This window comes from Poromitra crassiceps (genome assembly GCF_964638095.1).
Source record: "Poromitra crassiceps genome assembly, chromosome: 11".
Taxonomy (NCBI): Eukaryota; Metazoa; Chordata; class Actinopteri; order Beryciformes; family Melamphaidae; genus Poromitra; species Poromitra crassiceps.
The window spans coordinates 17,175,160-17,202,049 of NC_139643.1; the positions used below are offsets into that span (position 1 = coordinate 17,175,160).

The 26,890-nt window shown below is 44.2% G+C and overlaps 1 protein-coding gene across 1 annotated transcript; it reads left to right on the forward strand.

Moving 5' to 3' along the window:
• Positions 1-26,613, forward strand: psmb10 (proteasome 20S subunit beta 10). Its single transcript, XM_083645746.1, has 8 exons — positions 1-215; positions 1,546-1,639; positions 4,833-4,930; positions 8,387-8,527; positions 10,841-10,956; positions 11,117-11,175; positions 24,590-24,741; positions 26,283-26,613. The coding sequence occupies exons 1-8, from the start codon at positions 142-144 to the stop codon at positions 26,392-26,394; spliced, it is 846 nt and encodes a 281-aa protein (XP_083501872.1). The 5' UTR covers positions 1-141; the 3' UTR covers positions 26,395-26,613.
• Positions 26,614-26,890: the final 277 nt, after the last annotated feature.

Below are 26,890 nucleotides of genomic sequence, written 5' to 3' on the forward strand. Positions count from 1 at the left end.
TAAGTGAAAGTAAAAGTCGTGTGAATGAAACGCGCTGACGCACTGAGCCAGCACACAGCTTTATATTGGTTTATAGATCATCTATAGCTACAGATCGATATATCGCCTATATTTCCCTGGAGCGTGTTGTTGTGTGGAGCCATGCTGAGCTCAGTGCAGCCAGGCGGGGAGCCGCTGATGACGGCAGGCGGATTCTCCTTTGAAAACAGTCGCAGGTGAGATATCTGCTTTAACTGACGAGCTGCCATGCAGGAGGAAAGCAGCTACTGACGGCTTCATTTAGCCTAGTATATTACTATTAATCCCGTGTATCTCTATGAGTTTATACTGACCTACTTAGTAGCCTACCAGCCTATATAGGCTATTGCTATAATAAAGAGATGGAACGTATAGGACCAAAATGGGTAGCTTTCCCCAAGTTTGCTACTTTGCAGAATAAGGTAACGTTACACAAAACATACGATCATACGCTCATAAAATAGTTCAACAGTAGCCTCTATGGAGCAGCTAGACAACATTTAAAATACTTCTGACAGGTTCAGCTTCAATCATTTAACTCTGACAGAATGATGCCTTCAGTTCATTTGATTACTCCTATATACGTTACTGTTACTGAAGTAAACTTTTTAAGGGCAGGGCATAGGCCTACAATAAAAGATGCATAGTGTCCTTCTAAAATGTACTACTATCTCAAGATGACTAGTGTTCCCAGTGTTTGATATCCTACAGATGTAGGATGTCATGCATTTTATAATAAGAAATCAACATTGATATGAATGTCTGTCTGTCTGTCTGTCTGTCTGTCTGTCTGTCTGTCTGTCTGTCTGTCTGTCTGCTTGTCTGTCTGTCTACCTGTCTGCCTGCCTGTCTGCATGCCTGTCTGTCTGTCTGCCTGTCTGTCTGTCTGCCTGTCTGTCTGTCTGCTTGTCTGCCTGCCTGCCTGTCTGTCTGTCTGTCTGTCTGTCTGTCTGTCTGTCTGTCTGTCTACCTGTCTGTCTACCTGTCTGTCTGTCTGTCTGTCTGCTTGTCTGTCTGTCTGCCTGCCTGTCTGTCTGTCTGCCTGTCTGTCTGTCTGTCTGTCTGTCTGTCTGTCTGTCTGTCTGTCTGTCTGTCTGTCTGTCTACCTGTCTGTCTACCTGTCTGACTGTCTGTCTACCTGTCTGTCTGTCTGTCTGTCTGTCTGTCTGTCTGTCTGTCTGTCTGTCTGTCTGTCTGTCTGTCTGTCTGTCTTCTTGTCTGTCTGTCTGTCTGTCTGTCTGCCTGTCTGCCTGTCTGTCTACCTGTCTCTCTGTCTGTCTGTCTACCTGTCTGTCTGCCTGTCTGTCTGTCTGTCTGTCTACCTGTCTGTCTGTCTGTCTGTCTGTCTGTCTGTCTGTCTGTCTGTCTGTCTGTCTGTCTGTCTACCTGCCTGTCTGTCTGTCTGTCTGTCTGTCTGTCTGTCTGCTTGTCTGTCTGTCTGTCTGTCTGTCTGTCTGTCTGTCTGTCTGTCTGTCTGTCTGTCTGTCTATCTGTCTATCTGTCTGTCTGTCGATCCATCACTGACAGGAACACAGTGTTGGAGTCTAACCTGTCGGAGCTCGGCTACAAGGCTCCTAATGCCAGAAAGACAGGAACCACCATCGCTGGAATCATGTTCAAGGTGAGGAAACACCTCTGACCCGGGGTTACATACATAACCATCAGTCTCCCTCTGTCTCATGTACTGTATACCAGGGTTACATACATAACCACCAGTCTCCCTCTGTCTCATGTACTGTATACCAGGGGGTTTCAAAGTCTGAAAATGTGGGCCTTCCCCCAGACAAAGCTTGGGAAAAGGAGCTGTCTACTCTGGAGGCATTTATTTGTTTGTGACTGGAAAGTAAGAAAAACTGCCAAATTCCCCAAAACTACTGTATATTTGAACTATCTCTTTAACCAAATCCGACACACATTTGTGATCTCCTTTTAGCTATTTAACTCATTGAGTGCCAAGGACGTCGATCGACGTCAAAGTAAATAGTGACGTAGAGTGCCAAGGACGTCGATCGACGTCAAATGCGTTTTTTGACGGTGGGACGTGGATCAAAGCCTCAGGCATCTCCTGTACAAATATGGGAGCTATTGAAGGTGTATAACCTATTTTATGGACTCATTAGGTGGCGACAGTGCTCTCCAGATTAGAGAAAGGTCCGGAAAACAGCTGGAAAAAGCCGTGATCAAAGGGAAACCGATGCCTGCTGCAGCCAGAGCCATATAGATTGCTCTGTCTGCAGCTGACGGCTGCGAACAGCAGTCAATCCGCTCCCACAACTGAGCCCCCCCTCTGCCTCTGTCTGTCTGTCTGCATAGTTTATCCACATGATTAGCCGCCAGAAAGGCAGCACCCGACGCCGAAGGGCCAAACCTTTCCCTGCAGTCCGGTTTGGCATTTCCGTGTTGCGCTGGGAACAAAAACGGAGCGCTCCGAAAATAGAGTGGGTGCGTGTTGGCTGTGTGTTAGTGTGGGGAGGAGTTTGCAGCTGAGGGGGGGAGGGGGGGAGAGGGGGGTGGGGCACGCAGGGCATCACACAACTACACCACGTCACTACATCAGAAAATATTATCTTCAGACTCAGTGAATGTGCTTGAAATGCTTCATTTCACAAAAGGCGGAATATCTCAGCTAATAATTTGAAACGCCTGTATTTGCTCAAAACGACCTATCTTCTCCGGCTCATAACTAAAGAACGGAAAATGGTATCAATAAACTTTTTTTTGCTGATGATACAATAGAGCCAGCTCGTTCTTTGTGCGTGTTTGGTGTTTACATAGTAATATCACACAATATTCTGTGGGCCTCGAGAAATCACTGAAAACGCTCTGAAAACTCTGGCACTGGGAGCGTTCGTTCTCCAAAAGTGGCTGGCACTCAATGAGTTAATTAATGGAATATTTTTTTATTTCCATTCTCTGAGCCTCCCCTGAAACTGCTTAGAGCCACACTGGGGAGGCCCACCTCCCACTTTGAAACCTCTCCTGTATACAATATAATTTAGCACCAATCAGGAGGCTTTTTAAAGGTGCTGTATGATGCATTTTTAATCATTGTCGTGTTCAAGGTCCAAAACAGCTTAAAGCAATACTTAAATCTGGTGTTGAATTCAAATCCAACAACAGATTTACTTCAGTAAAAATGTGAACTCTACAAACTGGCCCAGCTGCATCTGATCTTATACATATAAGATACATATATATTCTGGTTTTCTTGTTAGTCAAGTGATGAATAACCACCAATAAGTGGATATTGCTTTAAAGGAATACCTCCAAAAATGACGATTGTGTCGCCATCGTCTCCTCCCGCTCATGCCAGTTGAAACACAGGTGAAGTTAGCTCCTCCCCCTCATGCCAGTTGATACACAGGTGAAGTTAGCTCCTCCCCCTCATGCCAGTTGAAACACAGGTGAAGTTAGCTCCTCCCCCTCATGCCAGTTGATACACAGGTGAAGTTAGCTCCTCCCCCTCATGCCAGTTGAAACACAGGTGAAGTTAGCTCCTCCCCCTCATGCCAGTTGATACACAGGTGAAGTTAGCTCCTCCCCCTCATGCCAGTTGATACACAGGTGAAGTTTGTCCATATACAGTAACACAAAGGGAGGTTGCCAGCATAGCTGGAGAGAGAACCAGTCACCAACACATTGACTTCAGCTGTAGGCTACTGTACTGAAGTCAATCAGAGAGTCAGACACACACACACACACACACACACACACACACACACACACACACACACACACACACACACACACTGCAAAAACACATCAACAGCATACAGGACATAATAGGTTAAAAAAGAGAGACAGAATAAAAAGAAACAAATACATTGGATAGTCCGGAGCGGACATTCACCTATTTAGCTCTAGTTAAAAGTGCAGATTATTAAAGTTCACAATGTTAAAGTGCATAATATGAATTTAAAGTGCAGAATATTAAAGTGCATTAATTTCAAAGTGCATATAGAAAGTGGTATTGGTTCTCTCCCCAGTTGTGCTGGCAATGTGTTCACCTGTGTTTCAACTGGCATGAGAGGGAGGAGAGGAGGACAGAATCCTCATTTTTGGGTGAACTGTCCCTTTAGGAGAATTCCAGGTAGGCTATAACTGAATCATTAAGAGTGTATGTAAACACGTCAATCAAATTATTGACATAATAACCTGATTATTCCTAGTTATCAGGTTATTAGTTGAGTATATGTGTGAATCAGTAAAGCATAGCTAGGGGGCACTAGCGTTTCAGACTGAAAGGGGAGCAGCATTAAGGATGCCAACTGCCATAAAACACCAAGAAGAAGAAGAAGCCTTTGAGTGCATGTTGTGTCCAAGCCCCCAGGAATAGCGCTGGGCTGTGAAGCCATTTGAAAATGGTGGCGAAGCTCTGTATTGCAAGTCACGTGACGCCATGCAGCCCAGAAAGGAAAATTCCCATCCACTTGCATGGGGATCCCGGGCGGCAGCTGTTAAACCGAGGGGAATTTTTTCCGGGTGTCACTCAAAGTATAAAACGACTCTTTTAATTATTAAAAAAAAATGATGGGGTCATTTTTTCTTCAGAAGCCACTAAGAGCCGTATACGGATGTATTTTCTTCTTTTAATACATCCATGGGTGGGAGGGGTGGGAGACATCATGGAACACGTCATGGCACACATGCGCACTTCGCCTTGGGCTGCACGGTCAGGAAGTAAAACCAGGAAGAAAACCCCCCCATGATGGCTTCATGGGGCAGTGAGCAGCCTCCGTCCGAATGCATGGGTGGGCGTGGCTCGTCCCCTATCCTGTTCTTTTAATACATCGATGGTTGTGTCTGTGTGTCAGGACGGAGTGATCCTGGGAGCAGACACCAGAGCCACAGACGACATGGTGGTGGCCGACAAGAACTGCATGAAGATACACTACATCGCTCCTAAGATATAGTGAGTCTGCCTCTAGACTAGGGCTGCTTGATTATAGCAGAAATCATAATTACGATTATTTTTGACTGATATTTAGATCACGATTATTATCATATTTTATATTATTATCAAGTCATTAAAGTACAAGTCAAAGACAAGTCCCAAGTCACTAGACCCCAAGTCAAGTGTCAGGTCTTCTCTTCATGCATCAAGTCAAGTCTCAGGTCTTCTCTTCATGCATCAAGTCAAGTCTTAGGGCTTCTCTTCATGCATCAAGTCAAGTCTCAGGTCTTCTCTTCATGCATCAAGTCAAGTCTCAGGTCTTCTCTTCATGCATCAAGTCAAGTCTCAGATCTTGTCTTCATGCATCAAGTCAAGTCTCAGGTCTTCTCTTCATGCATCAAGTCAAGTCTCAGGTATTCTCTTCGTGCATCAAGTCAAGTCTCAGATCTTGTCTTCATGCATCAAGTCAAGTCTCAGGTCTTCTCTTCATGCATCAAGTCAAGTATCAGGTCTTCTCTTCATGCATCAAGTCAAGTCTCAGGTATTCTCTTCATGCATCAAGTCAAGTCTCAGGTCTTCTCTTCATGCATCAAGTCAAGTCTCAGATCTTCTCTTCATGCATCAAGTCAAGTCTCAGATCTTGTCTTCATGCATCAAGTCAAGTCTCAGGTCTTCTCTACATGCATCAAGTCAAGTCTCAGGTCTTCTCTACATGCATCAAGTCAAGTCTCAGGTCTTCTCTACATGCATCAAGTTAAGTCAAGTCTCAGGTCTTCTCTACATGCATCAAGTCAAGTCTCAGGTCTTCTCTTCATGCATCAAGTCAAGTCTCAGGTCTTCTCTACATGCATCAAGTTAAGTCAAGTCTCAGGTCTTCTCTACATGCATCAAGTCAAGTCTCAGGTCTTCTCTACATGCATCAAGTTAAGTCAAGTCTCAGGTCTTCTCTACATGCATCAAGTCAAGTCTCAGGTCTTCTCTTCATGCATCAAGTCAAGGCTCAGGTCTTCTCTTCATGCATCAAGTCAAGTCTCAGGTATTCTCTTCATGCATCAAGTCAAGTCTCAGGTCTTCTCTTCATGCATCAAGTCAAGTCTCAGGTCTTCTCTTCATGCATCAAGTCAAGTCTCAGGTCTTCTCTACATGCATCAAGTCAAGTCTCAGGTCTTCTCTACATGCATCAAGTCAAGTCTCAGGTCTTCTCTACATGCATCAAGTCAAGTCTCAGGTCTTCTCTTCATGCATCAAGTCAAGTCAAGTCTCAGGTCTTCTCTTCATGCATCAAGTCAAGTCTCAGGTCTTCTCTACATGCATCAAGTCAAGTCTCAGGTCTTCTCTTCATGCATCAAGTCAAGTATCAGGTCTTCTCTTCATGCATCAAGTCAAGCCACAGGTCTTCTCTTCATGCATCAAGTCAAGTCAAGTCTCAGGTCTTCTCTTCATGCATCAAGTCATGTCTCAGGTCTTCTCTTCATGCATCAAGTCAAGTGTCAGGTCTTCTCTTCATGCATCAAGTCAAGTCAAGTGTCAGGTCTTCTCTTCATGCATCAAGTCAAGTCAAGTCTCAGGTCTTCTCTTCATGCATCAAGTTAAGTCAAGTCTCAGGTCTTCTCTTCATGCATCAAGTTAAGTCAAGTCTCAGGTCTTCTCTTCATGCATCAAGTCAAGTCTCAAGTCTTCTCTTCATGCATCAAGTCAAGTCTCAGGTCTTCTCTTCATGCATCAAGTCAAGTCTCAGGTCTTCTCTTCATGCATCAAGTCAAGTCAAGTCTCAGGTCTTCTCTTCATGCATCAAGTCAAGTCAAGTCTCAGGTCTTCTCTACATGCATCAAGTCAAGTCTCAGGTCTTCTCTACATGCATCAAGTCAAGTCTCAGGTCTTCTCTACATGCATCAAGTCAAGTCTCAGGTCTTCTCTACATGCATCAAGTCAAGTCTCAGGTCTTCTCTTCATGCATCAAGTCAAGTCTCAGGTCTTCTCTTCATGCATCAAGTCAAGTCAAGTCTCAGGTCTTCTCTACATGCATCAAGTCAAGTCAAGTCTCAGGTCTTCTCTACATGCATCAAGTCAAGTCTCAGGTCTTCTCTACATGCATCAAGTCAAGTCTCAGGTCTTCTCTACATGCATCAAGTCAAGTCTCAGGTCTTCTCTACATGCATCAAGTCAAGTCTCAGGTCTTCTCTACATGCATCAAGTCAAGTCTCAGGTCTTCTCTTCATGCATCAAGTCAAGTCTCAGGTCTTCTCTTCATGCATCAAGTCAAGTCTCAGGTCTTCTCTACATGCATCAAGTCAAGTCTCAGGTCTTCTCTACATGCATCAAGTCAAGTCTCAGGTCTTCTCTACATGCATCAAGTCAAGTCTCAGGTCTTCTCTACATGCATCAAGTCAAGTCTCAGGTCTTCTCTACATGCATCAAGTCAAGTCTCAGGTCTTCTCTTCATGCATCAAGTCAAGTCTCAGGTCTTCTCTACATGCATTAAGTCAAGTCTCAGGTCTTCTCTACATGCATCAAGTCAAGTCTCAGGTCTTCTCTTCATGCATCAAGTCAAGTCTCAGGTCTTCTCTACATGCATCAAGTCAAGTCTCAGGTCTTCTCTACATGCATCAAGTCAAGTCTCAGGTCTTCTCTACATGCATCAAGTCAAGTCTCAGGTCTTCTCTACATGCATCAAGTCAAGTCTCAGGTCTTCTCTACATGCATCAAGTCAAGTCTCAGGTCTTCTCTACATGCATCAAGTCAAGTCTCAGGTCTTCTCTTCATGCATCAAGTCAAGTCAAGTCTCAGGTCTTCTCTACATGCATCAAGTCAAGTCAAGTCTCAGGTCTTCTCTTCATGCATCAAGTCAAGTCTCAGGTCTTCTCTTCATGCATCAAGTCAAGTCTCAGGTCTTCTCTTCATGCATCAAGTCAAGTCTCAGGTCTTCTCTTCATGCATCAAGTCAAGTCTCAGGTCTTCTCTTCATGCATCAAGTCAAGTCTCAGGTCTTCTCTACATGCATCAAGTCAAGTCTCAGGTCTTCTCTACATGCATCAAGTCAAGTCTCAGGTCTTCTCTACATGCATCAAGTCAAGTCTCAGGTCTTCTCTTCATGCATCAAGTCAAGTCAAGTCTCAGGTCTTCTCTTCATGCATCAAGTCAAGTCTCAGGTCTTCTCTACATGCATCAAGTCAAGTCTCAGGTCTTCTCTTCATGCATCAAGTCAAGTCTCAGGTCTTCTCTACATGCATCAAGTCAAGTCAAGTCTCAGGTCTTCTCTTCATGCATCAAGTCAAGTCTCAGGTCTTCTCTACATGCATCAAGTCAAGTCTCAGGTCTTCTCTTCATGCATCAAGTCAAGTCTCAGGTCTTCTCTTCATGCATCAAGTCAAGTCTCAGGTCTTCTCTTCATGCATCAAGTCAAGTCTCAGGTCTTCTCTACATGCATCAAGTCAGGTCTGAAGCGATGGCACTAGTGGTTGGTGTGTGTTGCAGCTGCTGTGGCGCCGGCGTGGCGGCGGACGCGGAGATCACCACCCAGATGATGTCATCCAACGTGGAGCTGCACACGCTCAACACCGGGCGGCCTCCGCTGGTCGCCATGGTGACCAGACAACTGAAACAGATGCTGTTCAGGTGAGAGACACGCTGGTCGCCATGGTGACCAGACAGCTGAAACAGAAGTTTAGGCTGCATATCAGATCGCTGACAGTCATTTGTTTGGTGAGTCAGTGAGGAAGATTCAGATTACAAACGAGGAATTTGACTTGGTGCAAGTCTGCCGCGCAGCAGCCACAGCAACAGTAGCAGACGGAGCAGAACAGAAACAATCTGAAATTATAAAGTGCAAAGTAAAAAAGTTCTTTAAAGTGACGTATAATGGGGGTGGGGGCATAGTGTCCGTGGCATAGTGTCCGTGGCATAGTGTCCGTGGCATAGTGTCTGTGGCATAGTGTCCGTGGGGTAGTGTCCGTGGGATAGTGTCCGTGGCATAGTGTCCGTGGCATAGTGTCCGTGGCATAGTGTCCGTGGCATAGTGTCTGTGGCATAGTGTCCGTGGGGTAGTGTCCGTGGGATAGTGTCCGTGGCATAGTGTCCGTGGCATAGTGTCCGTGGCATAGTGTCCGTGGCATAGTATCCGTGGGGGGACCCCAGCCCGTTGTGCTCAGGGGGCATGAGGGAGGGAGGGAGCGACAAAAGTCCTGATTTGTGGGGGAAACTTGCTCTATGGAATTGACAGGTTGAATGAGGTACATATGGAGAGTCAGTAGATTCCATACTGTGTGCTGTAGCACTCCTGTGTTCATGTGCAACAGCACGTTTCTCCAAGACAGACAGCGATTGTGAAGTGCTACGATTGAGAAGATATATGGGCCAGGTTTACGCCCAGGTTTTCGTAAACAAAACAATTATGTTTGAAACCTTAATAGTATTTAAATTGTATTTCACACATTCTGTAGTTCACACATTCTTTAGGCCAATTTCACACATTCTGGAAATCATCTTGTGACCCGCCCAGTGGTGTCCTGCGACCCCCACTTTGGTAACCACTGATCTTCTTCTTCTTCTTTCGGCTATTCCCGTCAGGGGTCGCCAAAGCGGATCATCTGTTTCCATCGGTTTCTGTCCTCTGCATCGTCCTCCGTCACGCCCGCTGCCTGCATGTCCTCTTTCACTGCGTCCATGAACCTCCTCTTGGGCCTTCCCCTCCTCCTCTTTCCTGGCAGCTCCATCTCCAGCATCCTCCTCCCGATGTACCCCACCTCCCTCCTCCGCACATGTCCATACCATCTCAGTCTAGCCTCTCTCACTTTCTGTCCAAACTGCGCGACATGGGCGGTTCCTCGGATGTAATCGTTCTTTATCTTGTCCAGCCTCGTCACTCCCAGAGAGAAGCGTAACATCTTCATCTCTGCCACCTCCAGCTCTGCCACCTGTCTGTTTGTCAGTGCCACCGTCTCTAGACCGTACAGCATGGCTGGTCTCACTACCCTGCTGTAGACCTTTCCCTTCACTCTCGCTGGTACCCTTCTGTCACAGATCACCCCAGTCATCCTTCTCCACCCGCACCACCCCGCCTGCACTCTCTTCTTTACCTCCTTGCCACAGTCCCCACTACTCTGCACGGTTGACCCCAAGTATCTAAACTCCTCCACTTTTGGTACCTCTACTCGCTGCATCTTCACCCCCCCTCCATCTTCCCTCCCGTTCACACACATATACTCTGTCTTACTTCTGCTTACTTTCATCCCTCTTCTCTCCAGCGCATGTCTCCACTTCTCTAGATTTTCTTCCACCTGCTCCCTGCTCTCACTACTGATTGCTATGTCGTCTGCAAACATCATAGTCCACGGGGACTCCTGCCTGACCTCGTCTGTGATCCTGTCCATCACCATTGCGAACAAGAATGGGCTGAGGGCCGACCCTTGGTGCAATCCCACCCCAACCTTGAACCCCTCAGTCACTCCCAATGCACACCTCACTACCATCGCACTGCCCTCATACATGTCCTGCACTACTCTCACATACTTTTCAGCCACTCCTGACTTCCTCATACAATACCACACCTCCTCTCTTGGTACCCTGTCGTATGCCTTCTCTAGGTCTACAAAGACGCAATGTAACTCCTTCTGGCCTTCTCTATACTTTTCCATCAGCATTCTCAGGGCAAACAATGCGTCTGTTGTGCTTCTTCCTGGCATGAACCCATACTGCTCCTCACTAATCCTCACCTCTCCTCTTAATCTAGCCTCCACTACTCTTTCCCAAAGCTTCATAGTGTGACTCATCAGCTTCAGTAACCACTGATCTACTGTATGTAATACACTGTCTGTCAATAAGTACCTCATACAACCTCACTAGCCCTGTCATCTGAGAGAGAGAGAGAGAGAGAGAGAGAGACCCTGAAGATGTTGTACTGATGTGATGTCTCTCTCCCTCGTCTCTCAGGTACCAGGGGCACATCGGTGCGTCTCTGATCATCGGAGGGGTCGACGTGACCGGACCTCAGCTCTACAGCGTGTACCCACACGGCTCCTACGACAAGCTGCCCTTCCTCACCATGGGTAGGTGTGTGTGTGTGCGTGTGCGTGTGCGTGCGTGCGTGGTGAGAGTTGCGGATGCATGTTTTGAGATTTTGAAGCTTGAGTGAGCAACTATAATAACAAAGCGAAGCTTGAGTGAGCTAAACCGAGTTCTCTGCTGCTGTTTTGGTTGTGGTTGCAGGTTCTGGAGCTGCGGCTGCTGTCGCTGTGTTTGAAGACAGATTCAAACCAAACATGGAGGTGAGTGAGGCCAGCTGTCATCTGATGAACTAACTGTGTGTTCACACCAAAACGCCAAGCACATTTTTTGCGCTCTGCGATTACATACAAAGTCAATGCAAAGACACGAACAGATGCGATTTCGCCCTTGGCAAACTATGATGAAGGACGCGACGCGAATGCCCGGCGATTTACGCACGTTTAAATGCTTCAAATTGAGTGGGTTTCGAGGTGAAGATTCACTTTGCGTTTGGTGGACAATCACGTCACAAGACTAACCACCACAAGACAAACACTGTACACACACACACACAAAACGCTGTAAAATCCACAGTAATTGACTGTGTTATGAACAGTTTATTACTGTACATCGTTTTTACAGTAGTACATTATATTCCACAGTAAAAAAATATTTTACTGTAGAAAATCACAGTAGTAAAGGACTAGAAAACATATTGTAAACAGATTGTACAGTAATGAAACACTACTGTGAACAAATGTAGAGTAGAGAAAGTGGCACTGTGAAAAGAAACACAGTAAAGAAAATATATTGTAAACAGATTGTACAGTAATAAAACACTACTATAAACAAATATATGGTAAAGAAATTGACACTGTGAAAAGAAACACAGTAAAACACTACTGTAAACAAATATACAGTAATAAAATAACACTGTGAAAAGAAACACAGTAAAGAAAATGGTACTGTAAATACATTTTACAATAGAGAAACCACTACTGTGAATATAATTACAGTGAATTAATGGCTACTTGCTGCCAGTAAGTTACTGTATTTCACAGTAAAAAAAATTTACAGTGAACCATCACAAGACAGTGGAAGTTAGCTGATACAGTGGTTAGCTAAGCTAACAACCTGGCACTCAGATGGACCGTGTCTGTGGGGCTACTGTACCTACCCCAGTCCATAAAAGCCCACTTACTACAGAAACTGCAGAAACGGGCCTATGCTCCACTTAGGCGTCTACAGGGAATAAGAGAAGAGAAATCAAGCAGGTGGATCAGTTCACTCCCAAACAGCAGAAAGTCATCACTCACAGCTACTTCTGCAAAGAGCTGTTGACCTCCAATATGACCACCAGTAGTCTAGTAGGAACGGAAGGGGGGATTTATGTTTTTCTAACATAAATCTATGTTAGAAAAAGATATATTTTTCTAACATAGATTTTTGTACTCCTCAAGGTGTCTAATAAACACATTTTGTTGTTACCCCGTTGAAATAGTGTCCCATGGGTCCATTTGGCGCCCATCTTTGCGGGCAGATTGCGATGTCTGATGAAAATGGATAAGGGTCATAACTTTTGAACTAGACATCATACAGAGACAAATTACACCACTTTTCTGTATAATTGTTGCATGAGGAATTGATTGAGGTCCATAGCAGCGGCCCATCGAACTGGGCTGCCTTTTTCCTCTAAGCTAGCTAAGTATAGAAACCCTGTAATCAAAAGACATCGATCCTTAAAAATATTTCGGACACTAAATCAAGCAAGGACAATTTGGGACCCTGTATGTAAAAAGGGGGGGTTGTTCGGGGGGCATCTAAATGCCCGTAGCATGCTACCTAAACGGGAGCAATTAGAACACCTGCTATGTAACTCTAACATTGATTTTCTGGGGATATCTGAAACTTGGCTAACTAGCTCCTCACCAGAAGCTGCTATCTCATTACCGGGATATACTAGTTTTAGAAGGGATAGGGGGGGTCAGGGGAGGGGTGGGGGGGTAATTTTGTATGTTAGGGAACATCTGAAATGCAACCAGATTATATGGCCCAATGATTTTAGTCTAGAATGTGTTGGTGTAAATATCTCTCTGTCCGATGAAATGTCGCTGGTGATTGTCTGCATCTATCGCAAGCCTTCGGCTAAAATTGATTTTTATGATCATCTCAAGACGCTCCTTAAATCATGTGACCACAAAAAAGAAATTATTTTGATTGGAGATTGGAATATAAATTGGGACGCGAAAAAAGATAGAAAAAGCCTGAAATCAATTATGGATTATTTTAATTTTACTCAGTTAATTGACCAACCGACTAGAATTACTCATCGATCTCAATCAAAAATTGACTTAATTTTCTCGAACAAACCTAGAAATGTTACTAAAATACACAACCTGTTAACAGGAATCTCGGACCATAATGCGATTTTCTTCTCCAGAAAACTTAATAAATCTCGCTTCCAAAACCCATTCTCTAGTACTTCTAGTACCTCTGATAACCGTACAAACATGATTGTCCCTAAAAACGAAGAACAAAATCTGGCAAGAGCTCTAAAAGATATTGAGTGGGATAATCTCACCACGTGTGATGATGCAGACATCAGCAGCGATATGTTTCATTCTAGGTTGAAGGATGTAATCCTCGGTTTCTCCAGACGAGGGAGCCATAGGAGGAGGAACTCAACCTCCCTCCCCTGGCTCAACTCGTCGTGTTTGAAACTGATGAAAGTCAGGGACCTACTGCTTAAAAAGTCAATTACAACTGGGCTAGGCACTGACCGACAATTGTTTGTTTCAGCTAGAAATAAGGTGATTGCTGAATTAAGGAAGGCTAAAGCCAACTTTTTTGTTACTGTTATGGAAAGTGCAAGGGGGAACAGCAAAAAGATCTGGCAAAATATTAGCAAACTGACAGGTAAACAAATGAAACAGGACACTAAAGCTATGGAATTAAATGTCGACAACCGGCTGGTGAGCAACCCTGTCACCTTGGCTGAAAAACTCAACACCTTCTTCATAAAATCTATTGATGACATCTCGAAACAGTTTGGCGTATCCACATGCTCTGTAAATATGGTGAATAACCCTACAGTCAATGGAGTACCAATTTTTACCATCCAGGAAATCTCTGTATCTCTGTCTGGCCATCCAAGATGGCGGCACGTCAGATTGCACGCTAGTTTGTCGCTCTGTTTTAAATGTTTGTTTTACGCTCTGACTACCCCCACTGCTTGCTGGAAGTTTTTAGTTTTGTCTCATTAAGTCTACTGCTTTTAACTAGCCTATTGGCCTGTTAATTTTAACTTTAAACAACCACTATTCGAACTTTAAGTCTCACCAGTGTGGCTCTGCTGCTGTCGGCCGGGCTGTAGCCTGAGCTGCTAACTCTGTTGGCGGAGCGGTGTTCTGTTCCAGCGTCAGCTCTTTGACTTTGAGCCCGGTTTGCCGATTTGCTTGTTGGCTGCTACTGCTGCTGCATCTCCGGATCCACCGCTGTGGCTGGCCTGTTTCCTGGGCTGTAGACGGTGACTGCTGCTGCGGTCCAGGGTCCCTCGTCACCATTGAGCGTTGGTGATGCTTCGTTGCTAACGATAGCCTGTTGTAGCGGGGCTGCCTTGCTCTTGTCGTTGGCGGAGCTGTGGTGCTAACACTGGCTCTCGGAAGTGTTCATCTCGAGCCCATATCATCGACTATCGGCAGCTGCTGCACCTCTGGATCTCCGGTGGTGTCTGTTCTTGTTGCCGGGGCGGTAGACGGCGTCTGCTGCTGTGGCCTGCGGCGGCCCTCCATCGCAACCCAGCGTTGGCGGCGCTTTGATGCTAACGTTAGCTCTCGGGTTAACTGCTGGCGGCTGCTCCTTGGAGCCGAACGGGGCCCCTTACATCATCGTCGTCGGGTGTGCTGGCTGCTGCTGTGCGGAGCTGCCTTCCTTCTGCCCTGGGCCCCTTCCATCATCATCTCCGGGTGTGCTGGCTGCTGCTGTGCGGGGCCTTCCTCCGGCCCTCTCCATCATCATCTTCGGGCGTGCTGGCTGCTGCTACTGTGCGGGGCCTTCCTCCGGCCCTCTCCATCATCATCTTCGGGCGTGCTGGCTGCTGCTGTGCGGGGCCGCCTTCCTCCTGCCCGTCACCTCGGGCGTGCTGACTGCTGGCCAGGTGCCTCTCCACGCCGGTAGACCCTGCTGTCGTCGGGCTGTTGACGGGGCTTGCTGCTTCCCGGACCCCGGAGCGGGCCTTCTCCTGCCCTTCTGCCCTGGGACTCCCCTGTCGCTGTGTCTGCTTACTGCTGCAGGCTTCTTCTTCCTCAATGTTCGGTAATATCACTCAACTTGAGCAAACTAAATGATCGCGGGACTATAGCACAAGCTAGTATTCACTTTTTCAGCTCCCAATTGAGCCAGGAACTCTTTGTTTCTCAAAGCCTGTTATCCCTAGCTACCGGACAGCTAGCCCGTGCTAGGCTAGCAATGTTAGGTGGCCCTAATTAATTTATAAATTATTAATTAATTAAGGGAAGATCAAGCCAGTTAGTGCGGAGAACTCTCTGTTACTCAGAGCTCCAATCTAACTGGGCTGAGGGGAACCCTCTGATTCAGAGCTCCTCAGTATCTGCTTGTGATGATTGCACTTTTCTTTTCTTTTCTTTTTCTTTTTGTAATTTGTGTGTATTGTGATGAATGCAATTCCAGTAATTTAGGCCAGGAACTCATTGACTTTCAAAGCCTGTAACTCCTAGCTACCAGACAGCTAGTCTGAGCTAGCTCAATTATGTTGAAAGTCATGTTGTCGCTGGTCCTCCTTTTTGGCTTTCTGGTTAGATCAAATATTAGTGATTCCACCGGACTGCCATCATGTGGTCCTATTGATCATTTCCACCACTCGGACCGCGCCACTACACATTTGGAGCCCATACACTGTTCCTTCAGTATGGTGCCAATTGATGCCATGAAAAGTCCTCTGCCCTATGCCCTTTTAATCCTGGACTCACTCTTTTCTAGGAACTTTCATGGCCCTGCTGCTCTTCAGGAAAAAGAACATTCTAAAATGAATACCAGAAAATCAATGTCTAGATTGCTTATTGTATTGCTGCTCTTAGCCTCTGGTAATGTGAATAGTAATCCTGGCCCTGAGCCCTACACTGGAAACCTTCATCAGCTTACAACTCCCAACGATTTTAGTAATAGGCATGGTCTGGGATTCCTACATATTAATGCTAGGAGCCTTGTACCAAAGTTGGACATCTTTAAAACTTGGTTTTTGACTACTAAGCCCGACATTGTGGTTGTTTCTGAAACATGGTTAAAACCTACTATCCCAGACAGTGTCATTCATATTGCTGGTTATAATGTTTTTAGAACTGATCGTAAGGCCAGAGCTGGTGGTGTTGCTGTGTACGTTGCTGAGAGATTTCAAGGTACTGTAATCCATTCGATAACAATTCCGAAGCAGTTTGAATTTTTAGCTGTTCAGATAATGCTAGCTGGTACCCCTCTTACAGTCATTGGTTGTTATAGGCCACCATCAGCCGTTAGTGAGTCCATCACAAGCTTGTCTGACTTGTTAGCCAATATAATTCCATCTGAATTGATCCTGCTTGGAGATTTGAATTTGGATTGGATGAGCGATAAATCTGCTAGCCTAAAGCTCATATGTGATGATATGAACCTAACTCAACTTATAGGCAGTCCTACCAGAATCAATTCTGCTAAACCTGGTAAGGACACCTTGATAGATATAATCTTAACTAATTCAGCCCATAAGTATGTGGCAGCTGGTGTGTTCCCGGACGATATAAGTGATCATTGTACCATTGCTTGTATCAGGAGCACCAAGCTGCCAAAGTCTGCTGGCTTAATAGTAATAAGACGTTCTTTTAAACAGTTTTGCGAACAGGCCTTCCTCCATGATTTAGCTGGAGTGAATTGGCAGCAAATAACTTTAATCCCGTTAGTTGATGATGCTGTTGCCTTTTTTCAACATCACTTCTTACTGATTGTAAATAGACATGCACCCTTCAGAAAACACAGGATCAAAAACAGGGATAATCCTTGGTTTTCGAAGGAACTCGCTGATTTACTTCATGATCGTAATAAACTATGGGCCCTGGCCAGAAAGTCTAATACTGTTAAAGACTGGCAGCTTTTCCGCACACTTAGAAATAAATGCACTGCTCTGATTAGAAAATCTAAGGCAGATTATTATCTGACTCTAACCACGAGCAGCTTTAACGATCACACTAAATTCTGGAAAACCATTAAGGCACTACGGGGTGGCAAAGCTGCCAGCCTTCCGCAAAAACTGAAAGCCAGTGACTCTATTTCTTTTGTTTCTGATAAAAAAGTCATGTCTGACATGTTTAATGCCCACTTTAAGAAGTCTGGTCACATCTTTGAACAAAGCCAAAACACATCGCAAGGTACTGGTAACACCTCTAGTCATGTACCGGCTGACTCTACACAGTCCGCTTCCGATGTTGTGTTTGACTTTGTGCCCTTCTTGGTGTCTGATGTTCTGCATGCTCTGCAGACACTTGACCCCAAGAAGACTGCTGGGCCTGACGGCCTTGATCCTTTTCTTCTGAAACTGGCAGCTGTGATTGTAGCTCAACCAATCACAGACATTTTCAATCTCTCTATTGCTTCTCAGAAACTGCCTGTCTTATGGAAACAAGCCTTTGTCACACCTCTGTTAAAGTCTGGTGACTCAGCTGAAATGAATAATTATAGACCTATTTCTAATCTTTCTGCTTTAGGGACTGTTCGTTATTTATGAGAGGGGGGGGTATGGTGCAGGGGCGACTTTGTTTTCGTTTTGTTCCTTCACCCTCCCCAGATCTATAAATATTTTCCCATGTCCCTCCCTGAGTGACTGGAGATAAATGCATCACCCTCCCTCCACCATAAATAACCACACTTTATCATATTCACACCAAAGGTAGTAGCCTACTGAAGAACGCTACCTTTGATAGCGCCCGACATCGGGGGGGAGAGGGGGCGGGGGGCATATAACGTTAATAGTACCCAGCCCAATATGGCCTCATCTCCTAGTTATAAAGCCTACAGTAGCCTAGCCAACTGCATATGTGTCAACAATTCCAGCTCTGAAACAATATAGGCTAAAGCGATGATAAACGTTTCCAGTCAATGCACCAAGCAAACTGCAGGACCAAAACAACCTATTCTGCACACACACACACACACACACACACACACAAAACATACCGACACGTGCATATTAATGACCGTTCTCCCAAATGTAGGCCTACTGAATAGGCCTGTACACAGTGCATACTGTAGGAGCAGCGTCCACAATATTGGCACGGCGGCCATATAACACTTACCATTTGATGGTCGCATGACAACGAAATCCCTGGAGTTGGGGGGAAAGTATAGGTTTTCTGTACCAAATCCTGGTGTACGTTTTTCATCTTGAAGGATAAATCCTCACTTTCAGTTTCTGTGTTGTTTTTTCCCGCTATCTTGTATTTGGTACCACCCACTGTACAACGCTATCTACCACTTTCTCATGTGCATAAAACACGGAATGTGCGCACGGCGGCGCAACCACAGTAATATAAGACTCACAATGTATTTAGCCTATAGCCTATATCATCAGCAGATTCACAACTTAACAAAGGCGAGTTGTTGTTACGAGCTGTTGGCAAATAAATCTTGTTTACCTTTCAGAAGTGGACACCAGCGGGGGCTGCGTCAGCAAAGGTCTTTAAATAAATCCAATCATCCTCTATTAGGATTCTCTCTGCCAGTTCATTTTATATGGAGATTGTTGCCAGTCCATTAAGTCTGTCTTGTTTCATTGTAGGCTACTACTGCAGAGGTAGTTTCAACTTTGAGAAACTTCAGATATTGTATCTTGCAATTTTGGTCTCTCCAATGAATGGGCAGGCAAAGTGCGCACTGCGCGCTGCACAGGGAAACAGATTGTTTTGGAACCCAGAAACAATGTTAGAAATATCGCGCTTATTTACTGATTACACTAATACTGGTACACACATATGAGCACATGGCCTATGCTACCTTAACCCAAAGTTAATGATGTAAATTAGTCTACTTGTAGGCTATGTCATTTCATTTACTCCGTGTCCCTTTTCCTCATTCAAGCGGGATGGAGAAGACATGATGACCCGCCCTCCTCTGCCTTTGATTGGCTAGTAGTAGTGCTTGTTTAGGCATGAGGAGTGATGATTGGTTGGGTTAGGGTAAGAATATCAGGGTAGGCCAATCAGAGGCATAGTAGGGCGGGCGGTTCGTGCCGCGGACAGCGGCGAGAGAATGGATCTAGCGGGGAAGAGCATGAGAGGCAGAGCGCTGGAGAATATTTGGAGAGCTGCAAGTGAAGGCGCACAAGTGCCACCCTAGGCGGTCGCCTATGTCGCCTATATGTTCGAACCGGCCCTGAGCCTAGCCAACTGCATATGTGTCAACAATTCCAGCTCTGAAACAATATAAAGCGATGATAAACGTTTCCAGTCAATGCACCAAGCAAACAGCAGGACCGAGTGAGGGCCTGTACACAGTGCATAGGAGCAGCGGTTTATGTGAAAGGAAGGAATGGGAGATACCAAGTCCAGTCACCATACAGGTAAACCATAGATATAAATAGGGGAGTAAACACGAATTTTGGAACGAAAAAACGCATTTAAAATATATACAAAATACAAAAAATGAATGTTGTATAGCCCTCCCTAAAGCCAAAATAAAAAACACAAGTCCCTCCCCAGTACTCAAAAAAATATTTGATATCCCTCCCCCTTTCTGCACCATACCCCCCCTCTCATAAATAACGAACAGTCCCTTAGCAAAGATTTTGGAGTCTCTAGTATCAGACCAGATTAAAATGTTTCTTGACTCCAACAATATACTAAATCCTATGCAATCGGGATTCAGACCTGGGCATAGCACCGTTTCTGCTAGTCTTAAAGTATTAGATGATATTAAGGCTGCCATTGACAAGAAATCTGTTTGTGTTGCGTTATTTGTTGATTTAACCAAGGCATTTGATACAGTTGATCATGCTATTTTAATTGACATTCTTTTGAAGGCGGGCTTCTGTCAGAATGCGGCTGATTGGTTTCAGAGTTATTTGTCCGACCGCACACAATTTGTAAGGTTTGGTAATGTTGTTTCAGATCCTGTTGTCTTGGAGAAAGGGGTTCCCCAAGGTTCCGTCTTGGGGCCTCTTCTCTTCCTCCTATATGTAAACAAAATTTGTGACCGTCTGAAATACTCACAGTACCACATGTACGCGGACGATACTGTTCTGTACTCCACTGCTCCTTCCTGTGAAGCTGCTATTTCCAATCTTCAATCTGATTTCACCTCTTTGCAGCACGAGCTTAACGAAGCTAAGCTGCTCTTAAATGCCAGCAAAACTAAGACAATGTTATTTGCACATAGCAGCACTGTGGCTCCTCCGCTTGCTATCCACACACTTGAAGGGACAGCCATTGAGTATGTGGATACTTATAAATATTTAGGCTTTTGGCTGGATAAGGACCTAAATTTTAAACACCATATTGCAACTCTGTCCAGGAAGCTCAAATTCACCTTGGGCTCCTTGTATAGATTGAAATCGTGTTTTTCTATGCCTTCTCGTAAACGCCTGGTGGCAAGCCTGTTCATGTCTCAGTTAGACTATGGCGACACTATCTATAGATTCGCGAGTCCTACTACTCTGGCCAAACTTGATCCACTTTTTCATGCTGCTTTGAGATATATTTCCACCTCAGGCTACAGGACCCATCACTGTATCTTGTACAATCTAGTCGGATGGTCCTCCCTGACTATGCGAAGGATGCATCATTGGTATATTCTCATGTATAAGACCATTCTGGGTAAGTTACCCTCTTACTTATGCTCTAAATTTGTGTCCATAACTACCTCGTATAATCTCAGATCCAACTGGTTGCGCTTTAAAGTGCCTCCTGTACGGACTGAGGCTGGCAAAAGAAGCTTGTCTTATTTTGGTCCCTGGTCCTGGAATGACCTGCAGACACGTTTTAAGTTGGTTTCTTTGATTTCGTTGTCCAGTTTTAAACACAAGCTGTCAGAGGTTCTTGTCTCGAGCTGCTCCTGTGGCAACATTTAAACTTCCACTGTGCACTTTGTCTCTTTATGCACTTTATGCCTCTCGTAGCAATATTTGGACTCCTCTGTGCACAATATGCCTCTGCACTTTATGCTTCTTTTATCATCATTTTATGACTATGATTTTAGGATGTAAATCGTAATATACGATTTTATTTTGTATGCTTTTTACTATTACTTCTGATGCAGTGTTGGTGTAGTCTGTGCTCTGTTTTAATTAGTTTTTGTATCTTGTATGTAAATGTGTGTATGATCTGATCTGTAACTTGCTGCCTTCTTGGCCAGGTCGCAATTGTAAAAGAGATTTCGTATCTCAATTTGTTTTACCTGGTTAAATAAAGGTTATAATAATAAGTACCTGAGGTCATTGACATAATTAGTGCTTTGAACAGCTCTAAGGCTAAAGATGTTTATGGTCTTAACACCAGCTTCTTGAAATTAAATAAAGAGACATTAGCGCCACCTATTATGCATCTAGTTAATTTATCCATTAAGTACTCAACCGTCCCAAAGGCATGGAAACTGGCCTCAGTTACCCCAATCTACAAAGCTGGTGATAAATCTGACATGAACAACTTCAGACCCATCAGTATTTTACCGATAATCTCTAAAATCATTGAAAAATGGGTCGCTAAACAACTTATAGAATTTCTTGAGACGAGCCAGACCCCCTTGCACCCCATGCAGTTTGGTTTTCGTCCACACCACTCAACTGACTCTGCTTTGGTCCTGCTCTTGGAGAAAATAAAAGGCTCCTTGGACAGGGATGGTTGTGTGGGAGCTGTGTTCCTCGATCTTAAGAGGGCATTCGACACCGTCAACCACAGTGTGCTCCTCTCTAAATTGTCCAGCTTCAATTTTTCTGCTGAGGCCATTAAATGGGTTGAATCATATTTGTCTCACCGGGAGCAGTGCACTGTGGTTGGCGGTGTCAGCTCCCCTTACCTGAGCTGTCCAGTAGGGGTCCCCCAAGGGTCAATTTTGGGCCCAATTTTCTTTTCCCTGTACATTAATGATCTTCCAGATTACTGTTTTAATGTAGATGTCCAGCTTTATGCTGACGACACAGTTATTTTCACAAGGGCTAAAAACCCAGTGGAGGCGGCACGTGTCCTATCTTCAGCTCTCTCTCATATTCAGGCATGGCTAACTAAATCTTGTCTCGTGCTGAATGCAAAAAAAAACTGTTTGTATGTTCTTTTCTAAAAAAAACATTGCACCTTCGCGCTCCAATGTTTTCCTGGGGTCAGAGGAATTATCAGTAGTTAACGAGTTTAAATACTTAGGCGTGATGCTGGACTCCAATTTAACGTTCAGCAATCACATTAAAATGATCTCCAAAAAAATTAAATTCCACCTGTATAATTTCAGACAAATAAGGAGCTGTCTGTCCACAGACGCTGCGTTTTTATTTTTACACTCAATGATCCTTTCGCATCTGAACTATTGTATAACTAGCTGGTCGCTGACAGGAGTAACCATCCTCAAACCAGCCGAACTACTCTATAAAAAAGCCCTGAAAATACTAGATAAAAAACCCTTTTCTCATCACCACTGCCATATCATACGTAAATATGGCATGCTAAGTTTTGAGAACTTTAGAAATTTCACCTCTGCCTGTCTAATATACAAAGTTCTACATGGACTGGCGCCGCCTCCTCTTGCTGACTTTATCAAATATCGTGCGACCGCCAACTCGACCCGTGTCACCCGGGCCATTACGAACAAGGTCTGTGAGGTCCCCTTTAGAAAAACTTCCTTTAGTCAGAAGACCCTATCCTTCATGGGAAGCACTCTCTGGAATAATCTACCTCCCTCGATCAGAGAATGCCCGAGTCTCGCCACCTTCAAAGGCCAGTTGAAAATATGGCTCAGATCAAACCAACAATGTGATCACAATTAACATACTTAACAGATCATTTGCCATGTTTTGCAGCATGCTCTGTGTGTTTTATTTATTTTATTTATTTTAGGTTTCACTAACCTTTTATACTATTAATTTTTTTTTGGTACTATTAATTGTGTGTTTTAATCATTTTTGGTTTTACTAACTTTCTGTACTTTTAATCTTTGTTGTATTATTAATTTTTCTTTCGCTTTCATGATTACACCAACCTGCCATGGGACTACAGGTGGAAACTAGCCCTTGGGCTACAACCTGGCATATTTACTGTACGGCTGTACTGTTCATTAATGTGTAAAGTCCCATTCTTTAAATAAATGAATCTGAATCTGAATTGAGAGGGTTGTTTTCATGATTGTAACAGGTTTGGTATAGTAAAACTCAAAAAATGTGGAAAAAGTGTATAATTTACACTCAAAATCTTGCAAAACAAATCTATCTACATATTAGTCCATGAGCCAGAAGGGTTGGGAATAATGCTCATATTGATTTTTGGCAAGGTATACATCTCTAGAGTCAGAAAATATGTGATAGCATTGCACCAATGGTAGCTAAATGTGTGTTATCACTCGATTTATAACACCATGCAAAACATAATTGTTGCGGGACTTAGGGACATTTGAGGCTAAGTTCATGCAAATCAAGTCTAAAAGCACCAGATTTTGCCCAGAATTAGCCCAGGGCATGCTCTAGCAATTGAGCTAGTAAAGATAAGCATTCCAACACCTTTCTAATGGTCAAAAAACATAAGATAGACACCAAGTCTGTATTTCTAGCTCATGTCTTTCAAAGGTTATAGCCAAAAGCTTTTTCGGACAGTGGTCATATTGGATTCGGCCGCCATGGTGACCCCGGGGGTCATCGGCTCGGGGACTCTGGCTCAATTGTTAGAGCATGCCCTGGGCTAATTCTGGGCTAAATCTAGTGCTTTTAGACTTGATTTGCATGAACTTACCCTCAAATTTGCCTAATCCCTCAACTATTAGGTTTGAAAAGTGTGTTTTGCATGGTGTTATAAATCGAGTGATAACACACATTTAGCTACCATTGGTGCAATGCTATCACATAATAGAAAATATTATTTTCTAACTCTAGAGATGTATACCTTGCCAAAAATCAATATGAGCATTATTCTCAACCCTTCTGACTCATGGACTAATATGTAGATAGATTTCTTTTGCAAGATTTTGAGTGTAAATTATACACTTTTTCCACATTTTTTTTAGTTTTACTATACCAAACCTGTTATAATCATGAAAACAACCCTCTCAATCAATTCCTCATGCAACGATTATACAGAAAAGTGGTGTCATTTGTCTCTGTATGATGTCTAGTTCAAAAGTTATGACTATTTCAACGGGGTAACAACAAAATTTGTTTATTAGACACCTTGAGGAGTATAAAAATCTATGTTAGAAAAATATTTATTTCGGGTGCACGGGGACCCCCCGTTCCTACTAGACTACTGGTGGTACATTTAATGTTCCTCCTCTCCTCTCCTCTCCTCTCCTCTCCTCTCCTCTCCTCTCCTCTCCTCTCCTCTCCTCTCCTCTCCTCTCCTCTCCTCTCCTCTCCTCTCCTCCCCTCCCCTCCCCTCTCCTCTCCTCCCCTCTCCTCTGACCCCCTCCTCTCCTCCTGTCCTCTCTTCTCCTCCTCTCCTCTCTTTTCTCTCCTCTCTTCCTCAGTTGGAGGAGGCGAAGCGGCTCGTACGAGACGCCATCTCTGCGGGGATCTTCTGCGACCTGGGCTCCGGCAGCAACGTGGACCTGTGTGTCATCACTGCGGCCGGGGTGGACTACCTACGAGGCTACCACAAGCCCACAGAGAAGGGCAGGAGGTGAGTGGACTACCTACGAGGCTACATGTACCACAAGTCCACAGAGAAGGGCAGGAGGTGAGATCCTCACATTAGGGCATTCACAGACTAGTCGACTAGTAAAACCACTAGTCGACACTGTGCTTAGTAGTCGACTAGTAAAACCACTAGTCGACACTGTGCTTAGTAGTCGACTAGTCGTTGTTTTGTTTTGTTTTATCTTTAAGAAAGAACATGAGGTATTTACACGACATACATGGACTATCATATCCCATATCCTATATCCCCCACAAAGAACATCAAAACACAACAAAACAAAACAAGAAAACTGCATAACATACACAATAATCCAAGAACAAACAAGACTATTGGACAAACAACCAAACAAAAACAATGCATTCAAAGTAAATACATAGATCTTGCCCTGTTGGCAGCTAGGAAATGCATAGCTTTAAATTGGAAAGCATCCAATCTCCCAGCTGTAGTTCACTGGTGGAATGAACTCTCAAGCTACCATACGTTGGATAACATTTACTACAAGAGCAAAGGCAGATTCTTAGACATCCCCAAAATATGGCAACCACATACAGAGTTTGACTTTAAGAACTTTTTACCCCAGTGTCATTAGGCTTATCAGGATAGGAGCTGAATGCATTGTTTTTGTTTGGTTGTTTGTCCAATAGTCTTGTTTGTTCTTGGATTATTGTGTATCTTATGCAGTTTTCTTGTTTTGTTGTGTTGTGTTTTGATGTTCTTTGTGGGGGATATGGGATATGATAGTCCATGTATGTCGTGTAAATACCTCATGTTCTTTCTTAAAGATAAAAAAAAAAAAAAAGACTAGTACTTTAGGGACGACTAGTCGACTAGTAAAATTCACTAGTCGTGAATGCCCTACGTCACATTACAATGGGCCTTTTTTTGACAGCAGCCATTTTGTGTCTCAAAGGCAGGATAAAAATAGGTGCAAGCAAAACATGAATGAGGGTAGCACTGGAACACCTAGTTACATGGAGTGGAAGTTGGAAACCCTCACTAATATTTTGGTTGCACCTGTGTGTTGTTGAACGTCTCTTGGTGCAAAACGGCAGCTCTAGAAAGACGACACACAAAACTTGACGTTTAACAACAATGTTTTACTTCCTGAAACATTTTCTCATGTCAAACTCCAGCTGCTGGAAACATCTGGAGGTGACATCAGCTTGTTTGTGATTGGCCAGTTATCCATTAAGAAGTCAAATACATCAGATATTTTTTAACGTGTTTTGGGTGGATGTTTCCTTTAAATTGGCATTCTGGGATCAAAGCACTATGGCTCTGCTTCCAAGATGATTCCCTGTTGCCTGTAATGTGTAGGAATTAAAATTTAAAAGCCTAAGATTAAGATAAGGAGAGGATAACCGGCTAAATACATACAAAATGAATGTAAAACACTGCTCTTGTGTCAGCATGTGTTTTAAAAGAAAGACAAATGAGATGCACTAAACTCGGTGATTAAAGTCCACTCATCTTTGCAATAATAACAAATGAATCTTTCTTGTCTCCTTATGTTTCTCCTCCAGAGAGGGACAGTACAGGTACAAGCCCGGCACCACGGCCGTCCTGACCAAAACAGTCACTCCCATCACTCTGGATGTGGTCGACGAGTCCGTTCAGATCATGGACACTCAGTAAAATACAGTGAAACGCTCTAGATACAGTAGGCAGGGTTTCCCTTCTGTTTTGAGAGAGTTGCAATGGCCGCTGCAGCAGAAACATCGACAACATGCTGAGATAAAAATAAATGATCCTGTACAACATTGTCTCTGGCAAGTCAAAAGCAGTCTTTCTCTGTATAGAAGATAATAGTGCCTGATAACATGTTTTTATGCAATAAAAGCTGTTGGTTAAATGATCTGCACATGTGTGCTGGTTTCATGCTTCTCTGGTAAAGCAGGGAAATTTAATCGAGCTCTCTTTTTAAACGGATGTCCGATATTTCCAATCAACTTCTAGCTTCTATCTTCACTGTGCGCTTCAGCCTCTGACAAGTAGTCTCTGACAAGTAGTCTCTGACAAGTAGGCTCTGACAAGTAGTCTCTGACAAGTAGCCTCTGACAAGTAGCCTCTGACAAGTAGCCTCTGACAAGTAGTCTCTGACAAGTGGCCTCTGACAAGTGGTCTCTGACAA

Bases quoted from the DNA above. Each gene is read 5' to 3' on its own strand.
- psmb10 (XM_083645746.1), top strand. From the start codon at position 142: ATGCTGAGCTCAGTGCAGCCAGGCGGGGAGCCGCTGATGACGGCAGGC. The intron at 4,931-8,386 runs GTGAGTCTGCCT...TGTGTGTTGCAG, and splicing joins TACATCGCTCCTAAGATATA to CTGCTGTGGCGCCGGCGTGG. The intron at 10,957-11,116 runs GTAGGTGTGTGT...TTGTGGTTGCAG, and splicing joins GCTGCCCTTCCTCACCATGG to GTTCTGGAGCTGCGGCTGCT.